This window comes from Amphiprion ocellaris, chromosome 6 (assembly GCF_022539595.1).
Source record: "Amphiprion ocellaris isolate individual 3 ecotype Okinawa chromosome 6, ASM2253959v1, whole genome shotgun sequence".
NCBI classification, from domain to species: Eukaryota; Metazoa; Chordata; class Actinopteri; family Pomacentridae; genus Amphiprion; species Amphiprion ocellaris.
In genome coordinates this window covers 20,542,031-20,551,768 of record NC_072771.1, presented here as the reverse complement: position 1 = coordinate 20,551,768, position 9,738 = coordinate 20,542,031, and the positions used below count along the sequence as shown (strand labels likewise).

The 9,738-nt window shown below is 38.4% G+C and overlaps 1 protein-coding gene across 2 annotated transcripts; it reads left to right on the top strand.

Annotated features, from left to right (window-relative positions):
- Positions 1–2,185: 2,185 nt before the first annotated feature.
- On the top strand, positions 2,186–9,738 carry entpd4 (ectonucleoside triphosphate diphosphohydrolase 4). 2 transcript variants are annotated; one of them, XM_023285570.3, is made up of 13 exons: positions 2,186–2,343; positions 2,742–2,857; positions 2,960–3,157; positions 3,241–3,446; positions 4,410–4,560; positions 4,680–4,783; positions 5,041–5,100; positions 5,287–5,417; positions 6,016–6,182; positions 6,270–6,594; positions 7,491–7,576; positions 7,657–7,818; positions 8,504–9,738. In XM_023285570.3, the coding sequence occupies exons 2-13, from the start codon at positions 2,850–2,852 to the stop codon at positions 8,736–8,738; spliced, it is 1,833 nt and encodes a 610-aa protein (XP_023141338.2). In that variant the 5' UTR covers positions 2,186–2,343; positions 2,742–2,849; the 3' UTR covers positions 8,739–9,738. The 2 variants fall into 2 exon arrangements, with proteins under 2 accessions (XP_023141338.2, XP_023141337.2); XM_023285569.3 differs by having other exon boundaries at positions 5,287–5,441.

The following is a 9,738-nucleotide window of genomic DNA, read 5'->3' as shown; positions in this document are numbered from 1 at the left end:
CTATGTAACAAATGATTTAACTGTAGCATCTACTCTGTGACTCAGTGTAACAGCTCACTGGTCTCAGGTAAAGAAAAGCACACAGTATGACTTAGCTTTGAATGCTGACCTGGACTGATCCCGTCTCCATGTCAGAATAGTTTATAATTACTGTATAAGTAATTAATGAAGTTATTGGAGCTGTTGTTCTGTTGTTCCATGTGCCTAAATGTATGAAACTATCCTGCTTTGAAGACGCTCCTATGGATCCTGCTACTGTCTGATGCTGCAGATATTTATTAAACTCAGAGGAAAGATTCTTACAAACAGCTGGAATCAACAAACTAAACTTCAGCTCCTGTAGCATTACATTCTTTATTGGTGAGTGTCATTAGACTGAGCTGTTTTCATCACAGTCAAGTTTTATTTTAGTTTGTAATAGATGTGAAATTGTAGAGCAAGTTAATGAGAAAGGCGTGGGGATTATTTTGGGAGCAAACTGAGTCTCCTGCTCTCTGTGATGTTTTTGGACCAATATTGGCACGCAGCTCCAAGAACCGTGGTTGGTGCATCCCTTTCCAGTAATGTGACTACATGTCTGTTCAGATTTGTGCCTGCTGAAAATGATACAGAAATTTAAGAAGAAAAAAAATAATATTACAGTGTCAGTTTGTTCTAATTTCATGCAGCCTCAACTATTTGCTAGACTTGTATGGAAATTGGAACATGCTACTGGGTTTGTAACATGTTAAATGCCCAATTTATATAGGCAACAGCTGCTTTTATCTGGATCAAAAGTTTATAAGGTAAAAATAATTACATCTGTCATGACAGCAGAAGTGTATTTTTGTGAAACTAAGAGAATAATTGTGACAAAAATGCAGTTTTAATATAGTCAGGCCTGGTATTTTGGGTCATTTATAGGCAGTACCATAGTGTTGTATGTGTTTGATATGTATAAATCTCATTTATATTTGAAAACTAGTCTGTGAATGGCATTATTTACAGGTTGGTTTTATATAAAAAAAAAAATAAAGGAATTATCCTCTTTATGATGATTCTATGGGCTTTAATCTGTAAAATATAACACTCAGAAAAAAATTAAGTCATTATGATGCATTAATAACATTTTAATCACAATATAGCGGCATATAACTGTGGTATATGACTTGAATTAGTCCTTTAAAGCAATCAATCAGTAAAAATGACTGGAGTGGCTACAGTCAGTGAAGTACAGTTTCATTCAATACTAACCCTTAAATGCACAGGTGGGTCAAAAATGACCTGGTGAGATTGTTGGTTTTTTTTTTACAATATCTTTGTAATGAAAAGTTTATATCATTTCATATTCCACCTATTAGCCAAAAAACATGTTTTTGATATCATCCCATTTACATTTTTAAATTACCTTTTAGACTTTTAAAGAAATTGTTGTATTTGTATTACTACCCCAAGCTCTTCATCGCTGATAATATCATACAAGAGGTGATGAAGCACACAAAATTGGAGGGACAGAGAGCAGCAACAGCTGGAGGAAAAGAGTGGAAAAATGTTAAAAAAAAATAGATGACGATGTTCTTCTGTTGCTGCTCTGTGTAATATTCTTGTTTTTCAATTATTAAAATGTTAGAAATCTGCTATAAAGTGGAAAAACAAACATATTTCAAACAGGAAGTCATCCTTGTGTGGACAAAAATATAATACAAGCAAGAATACAAATTATTTTTCTTAGCCAAAATGACAAAAGCGGCATAAAAACACATTGATTCTTATAGGGGTCATTTTTTACCCATTTATAGAAGAGTGTAGGGTCCAATCACTTGTACATCTAAGGGTTAAATAAATAAATACATAAATAAATAGCTATCGAAATAATCACCTTTACTGTGAAATGGCTCCTGGAATAAAAAAGATGAGGCACTAGGAAATAAAAGTCCCTTGAAATAGATTTTTTTAAAGCAATAATTTAAAAATATGCGTGTTTAACAGTAAAAACGTATTAATTTAGTTGCCACATTATTTTATTTGTGCTTTTATTTATTGTGGTAATATTGACTCGTGACATTTCGTAGATTTGCTTCAAATTATTTCCTTGGTCCAGGAAGTAGGTGGCGGTAATGCGCCATAACTCTTGCTGAGAGCTTGCATTAATTATAAAAGAAGAAGAGATGTGTTGGGCGGGTTGTGTTTGCCCGTTTGTTGGCTGCTGTCCGGGCTACACGGAGGTGAAAATCAAACACACCTTGGACTCTGCTACACGTCACGCACCGGAGCCCGAGTAGCGTCAGTTAGCCAGCGGTTAGCATCTGGCTGCTCAGAAATGTCAACTTCTCCCCAACAGGCGGGATTCTCATTTATTTATTAGTAAGTACTAAGCCATTGAAACACTATGAGCGTGTGTCATTACGATGTGACACTGACGAATCGTAAAAATGTGTTAAATTAGTGTGTTTAGCTCCCTCCTCCAATCAAATTGACACGATAGTTTCTCTGCTCAGACACCTGAACACGTTAGGTAATGTTAGCTGCTGCCTGCTGTATTCTCAACAACATTTATTTCCTACAATTTAGCAAATTTATGTGTACAGTTTATAAATACGTTGACATTGTGTATTAGCATGTGTAATCCCACCGAAGCTAGAACATGTTGCGTTCACTTGTCAGAGCACTTGTGTAACATCAGGCCTTTCTGACACGAGAACTCAGAGTTCCCAAATGCTAACAGAACAACCTTTAAATTAACGATATTTTCCCTTCAAAAGATCATGCAGACAAGTGAGGAAACCAGGATGGAGCCGTGGAGCAAGCTTCCCTCCGCGCACTTGATTTGTAGGAGAAAGTAAACGAACAAGTTGAAGACAATCTGCACCATGGGAAGGTTGGTTTGATGCTCTGTGGGAATGCCCCTTATTCACATACCTTTCATTTATGTGACATTTTAGCATTCTTCGCTGACACTGTCCCTTTTAATTGCTGACAGGATCAGCTTTTCGTGCCTTTTCCCAGCTTCATGGCATTTCAGCCTGTCGTCCCAGGTTCTTCCCCGGCTCCTCATACCCTCCATCAGGCAGCTGCTCTTCATCGGCCTGGTCTTCTGCCTCATGGGACTGCTCTACCTGCTGCTGGTCGCTGGAAAGGGGCACGTCAGCTGGATCAGAAAGGAAAATCACTTCCATAGGTACAGCTACTGTCCAAGTGCAGATGTCGTAAGAGCACGGGTAGCGTTATTTTAACATGAATATTTTTTTGTTATTTCAAAAGGCACTTAGCAAGGGTTACTGATGTGGATGCAACAGATACAAGCAACCCCAACCTGAACTACGGCCTGGTAGTGGACTGTGGCAGCAGTGGCTCCAGGGTGTTTGTGTACTGCTGGCCCCGGCACAATGGTAACCCCCATGAACTGCTGGACATCCGGCAAATGCGAGATCAACACCGCAAACCTGTGGTGATGAAGATCAAGCCAGGTATGATGCTCAGTGTTTGGCTTCTCATTCATTATTGTTTGATCCTCTGAGCCCCGAGGCAGTTTCTGGATGTATTTTGCTCTTGTCACATTTTTACGAGTCTCTTGTGTCACCGCTTCCAAAACTTACTCCACTATGGGGGGAAAAACAACAACCGCCTTTTGACAGCAACCTACCAACAATGAAAATTTTAAGTTGTGGTGAGGAATTTGAATTAGTCATTGTATTGTCAGTGAAAATCCTCCACCAAAACAAGTCCACTTGTCATTATTTTAAGGGAACACAGAAGCCGCATCCTTCACTTCGCCGTGCTCAAGATGGCTGTGATTGGTTTAAAGAAATACAAATAAGCCAGAGTATTTTCCCCTTGTGGCAGAATGATAACTGAGGTGCAGTCACACCAATATGTACTACAGAATGTTTTTTTAAACTGCATTTTTCTTTTATTGCTATTACTAGAAGTCAAGAGAACTCAAAAATGTCTTTTGTGCATTATAACAGTTGTAATGCAGTTGTAAGTTGTAATGCCATAATTATTTTTTTAAACAAAAAAATGAAAGTTGATTTTCTCTTAACACTTATTTTATTCAAAATGAAAAAAATCTGGAATCAGCATTACAACATTTTTCCAAGTGCTCACAAGTGTTAACAAGGAGACCTATGGAGTACAATAATTTTAGTAAAGTATCATAAAGCTTAGATTTGGTTTGTTTTCCCCACCAGCCCATCACAGATGAGTGGTTCAGGGACTTTTGAAAGGTTAAAAATCTGATGTCTCTGTTTTTTCAAACCCGCTGGTGGTTTTTGAGCTTCAGGGGGTTAAAGGAGAGGATGCAACAATTTGTACTGCATGCTGAATTTACTAGATTTAATGTCTTAATCTACCACAAAACATTAAAAGCTACCCTATGATACTGTATACTCGCTCTAAAGTAATGTTTTTCTTTTATTTTGTCCTTGTAGGTATCTCTGAATTAGCGAAAACACCAGAGAAAGCCAGTGATTATATTTACCCACTGCTAAGCTTTGCAGCCCAACATATTCCCAAAAATAAGCACCAAGAAACACCCTTGTATATCCTGTGCACAGCTGGAATGAGAATCCTTCCTGAGAGGTAAAGTTGGACCTCATAAGAACATTCCCATATTCTGTAATTGTGGCAGCCAGAAATATTCAGACCTCAGGTTTAAACAACACTGAAACGGAAAACGTGACATTTCTGTTTAATCTCAGTCAGCAGGAAGCTCTTCTTGAGGACCTGCGCACAGATATCCCAGTCCACTTCAACTTCCTATTCTCTGATTCCCATGTGGAAGTGATTTCTGGAAAACAAGAAGGTGAATACATGGAAAATGAGTATTGTGGACTAAAAGTGCTTCCTGTCTTATTGATATTCATGACTTTAGGAATCATTTTCATATTCATTCATCACTTTGTGAGCCTTGCAAGATTTCCTGCCCATTGCATACCTAAATTAGTGAAATGTAGGGTTATCTTCTGTATTGTAGGCCTACTTCTTAATTTACCAGTGGTGTAGCTTTGTAGATGCTGATAAAAGTTCAAATAATACCTTTAAAAACTGTATTGGTTTTAGGTGTCTACGCATGGATTGGAATAAACTTTGTCCTTGGAAGGTTTAACCATGTACACAATGGTAAGGACCCAAGCAGATACGAATCTAGTTATGTTCTATTTAAAAAGGCATGTCTTGTTTTGTCATTAAACAGCTGAAGTGTCACATTAGTAAACTTAGACTTCTGGAGAATGCAAGTAACACAGTAATGACACCATATACCTTCGATGCCTGACTCTCTGACTTCTCTGCTGTGTATCCCAAAAGATGGGGAGGCTGTAGTGGAGGTAAATGTTCCAGGCAGCGATCAGCAGGAGGCGCTGATGAGGAAAAGGACTGCTGGTGTCCTGGACATGGGCGGCGTCTCCACACAGATTGCATACGAAGTGCCCAAAACTGTAAGCTTTGCTTCTCCACAGCAGGTTATTATCCACAACCAATTCTGTTTTCGTGCTGTCTTTGGTTTTTTGTCACTCACCCTTTGTTCTTCTCCCTCCTTCCAACCTCTGTCATTCCCCGGTTAAACCCCTATGAACCATTTTTGTCCCGTGGAGACGATCTGCTCTCCATTCATCACTATTGAAGGCATACTGTAAGCCTGCTGCATGACTCTATAGCAGGATTTTGGACTGAGACCATCATTTATGTAGAGACCATCAAATGCAATGGAAGTTGTCCATGTGTAGAATTTGTGTTTGTGTTGTAGTGATTTTAGTACAGTAGCAGGATCGGCATACGCTGTTTGTCCTTTTTGCTCTTACCGTTTTTTCTTTACACCATATGATGTTCAATCAAAAACTGTCAACCTGTTAGAGAAGTTCTGCTTCTTTTAGATACATTAGACTGGACTTAATATTTAGCTTCCTCTTATATGGCCTTATGTAGATGATATGCAGTAATAAACCATGTTAATGTACTTGTGTGTAACCAGTAAACCCATATAGATATGCATGGGAAAAATGAGGTTTCTCAGGCTGATATCTGTTTTTCCTGTAGGAGGAAGTTGCCAAGAACTTACTGGCAGAGTTCAACTTAGGGTGTGACGCTCATCGCACAGAGCATGTTTATCGTGTTTACGTGTCCACCTTCCTGGGTTTTGGAGGAAATGCAGCACGCCAAAGATACGAGGAGAGCCTCATCAGAAATACTACCACTCGAAACAAGTAAGATCCACAGAGCATTGCTTGATCAAACCTTTACTTTGTACATGTTTCTGAGCATTCACTACATTGCATTCTTGATTTGTTAAGGCTTTTAGGTCAGCATGTAGGTGAGACTGCAGAGTCTCCTCTTCTGGATCCTTGTCTCCCCACTGACCTGCAGGATGAGATCAGTCAGTCTACACAGAAGCTATATCTGCGAGGCACAGGAGACTTTGACCACTGTAGACAAATTCTGCAGCCATTCCTCAACCGCACCAATGAGACCCAAACCTCCCTCAGCGGTATCTACCAGCCAACGATTGACTACACCAACAGTCAGTTTTATGGCTTCTCTGAGTTCTACTACTGCACCGAGGATGTGCTGCGCATGGGTGGAGATTATAATGCCTCCAAATACGCCCAGGCTGCCAAGGTAAATGTAGCATCCCATCCGTTGTAAGTTCTTCTTATTTCATGCATGTTTCAGAAAGCTTCCTGGAGTGAAATTTTATTTCTGTTAAAAGACCAATTCTATAGTGCAGTTAAAATGCCTCTGTAAAACACAACACAACTGGCTACTTTTAGTTTTCTTTGGTCAGGACATGTTTTCTTTATAAAAATGTTCCACAAATCAATTGAAACCATGTCGGTAATGTTCATGCTGTTTTAAGGTTGTTCATTTACTTGCATTAAAGTCAAAAGAATGTATGGTGTGTGTTCTAGGATGGACTGGGAATTAGGAGTTGACCAGTTGTCTGTCTCTTCAATTATTGGATCCAACATTCAGCATTTTTCTTGTTATTGGTATTGTTAAATTATTTTTTAACTGATTACTGATTTTTTTTTTTTTCTTAAAGTGCTACTTTGGCTCTGATGCTGCCACTTCTCTTTATCTGTAGTCTCCCCTGTATTGTCTGACTGATTAAATATCAACATTAATAGCCTATGAGCACTGAAGGATGAACTTTGAAAAGTTCTCTTTAATTACAGATATGTAAAGTAAAAATCGAGGCATCTCAATAAAATTTTGATTCCAAGATTTTCATTTTTATTGCAAATTTATATCAGTTCCAGACATGGGTTGTCTGCTTAGTAAAAACTGGTTTAAGCCCTGAAAAAACTTATTGGTTGATCCTTTATTAGAAATAGTTCTAATATTCTGTAATTCCATTTTAAATGTGTAAAAATAGTCTATTATTGGCCTTTATTAGTATCATGCTACAGTAGGTTAAATAGGGTGATTTCTGGGAGTAACAGAGAGGATTTTAAACTGTTTAGAAATGTCTTATCACTGGAAACCTTCCTGAAACCTTTGTTAAACATTTGCAGGGTTACTGTGCCACCCAGTGGAAGACTCTGAGGGAACGCTTTGACTCTGGATTGTACGCCTCTCATGCAGATCTACACAGACTGAAGTAAGTTATACATGATTATCAGACTAAGCACATGTCTGCTACAAGAATGTTTACCAGTGGCTTTGTTTTAATGTCTGCAGGTACCAGTGTTTTAAATCGGCATGGATGTATGAAGTTTTGCACTCAGGTTTCTCTTTTCCAACCAATTATAAAAACCTGAAAACTGCCCTACTGGTCTATGATAAGGAGGTCCAGTGGACTCTTGGAGCTATACTTTTTAGAACACGGTTTCTACCTTTGAGGTAAGATTTACTCTTACATGTGCCCCTTTCTTAGTCAGTTTACTAATCAAGCCTTGAGTAGTACACTCAGTGATGATAATCTTGTGACATCTCATCTAGTTAAACCATTAAATGCAAGTGAAAGAATGATTGCTTTATCTACACAGCTGTCTTTAGTAGCAACACGTACACAAAAGGATTGGTACTTAGCATTTTCTGGTAACAGCTGTGGCATTAATATGAATAGACACAGTGGCAGGAGGTAAACAAAGGCTGAGGGATGTCACTGGGCTCAACCTGTCCAGTGAAAACTTTAAAAATGAAACTTAGGCTCAATAAAATAACAATTCATGGATGCAAGCAATTAAACTAAACAACAAAATTCTTCTGCAAATTCTGTATTTTGTAAGCTCACGATCTTTGTGATTTCCACATAAACGACTCCACAAATACAGAAAAAGCGATGGTCTTGATCCAACTAACCTGGAATAAGACTGCAGTTTGGCAGGTTTGCGCCTAATGACATTCTGCTGAGATAACAGCTCATGAAATTTAAACTGAGGTTCTTAAATGTGAAAACCCAAGTGTAGTCAGATCATTTAAAATATGATGAACCAGCTCCCAGCTGCATTCTTATGAGCATATTATCTTATTGTTTAAAGCTCATCTAATAGATGTGGATTGTTTTTGTTGTGGCCTCTATCAGGGACATCCAGCAGGAAAGTCTAAAAGGACTGCACTCTCACTGGCGGCACAGCTTCTCCTTTGTCAACAACCACTACTTATTCCTGGCCTGTTTCTTCATTGTGTTTTTGTCTATTATGCTGTACTTACTGCGACTCCGCCGCATTCATCGACGCGCCGTTCAGCGCTGCACCCCCTCCTCTGCACCGTGGTTGGAGGAAGGCCTCGGCTCGCCAACGCTCCCAATCAACCTCTAAACTTTGTAGAGTGTAAAGTCTGAACAGCGTATCTCACTTTCCAAAGCCAATATTCACTCCTTTTCTGTATCTTTAAAGGCTGCTCTCAACTATTTGTTAAGATGGTACTGAGATTTGGACAAATGACAAAAATCTTACATGAGTCTTCAGGCTTTCTGAAGCAATATCTGTGTTTAAGTTATTTTTGATTTTTTTTTTTTTTTTTTTTTTAGAATTCATGTTGTTGCCAGCCACACTTTGTCAAATTCAAATGGCAGCTGCCTCCAAGTGTCCTCTATTTTATTTCTGAAAAGACAAACACAATGGTACATTTCTCTCTAGATAATCCAGACCCAAATAAATACCTGGTCTACATGCTGAATTTTATGAAGTTTGACAAACATACCACGGTGGCATTTTATTTCATTTTGTGAGTACTTTGTGAGTACTATGTGAGTACTTGCCTTTCTTTATGCCTTTTTACATGTGCATGAACACATCTTTTTTGTTGTTGTAGTCATTGGATGGAATAAGCACTCTGCAGAAACCTCAAATGCAATATGATTTATAATTAGTAGAAGGAGCACTTTTCAATGCAGTTGAGATGCACGTCTCAGCTGGAATGGTCTGTATTTTTAATGTGTGTGTGTATGTCTTTCCGCCTCATATTTATATTGCGAGACAAGTAGTCTTTAACAGCTATATTAGTGCAATACATGTCTCGTCACTGTTGGGAGATTATTCAAAACCCATCTGCCTGTTTTTCTACATTATCAGTCTCTCTTAAGGCTCTGCTGAAACTCTTGTGTTGGGTCATCTGACTGTTGGGTCAGATACCATTACATGTATTTATGTTGGGCTTCATTTTCAGAAGCTGTCATATCACTGCTGTGAGAGGGGTTGTCAATGAGAGCACATGCCCTATTATTTATATGAAATTGGTCTAATGAAATGTTTTCACAGATGAATGCAAAGTAAATGTTGTGACATTGCAATTCAGTAATAAAAGTTTTATTGTAAA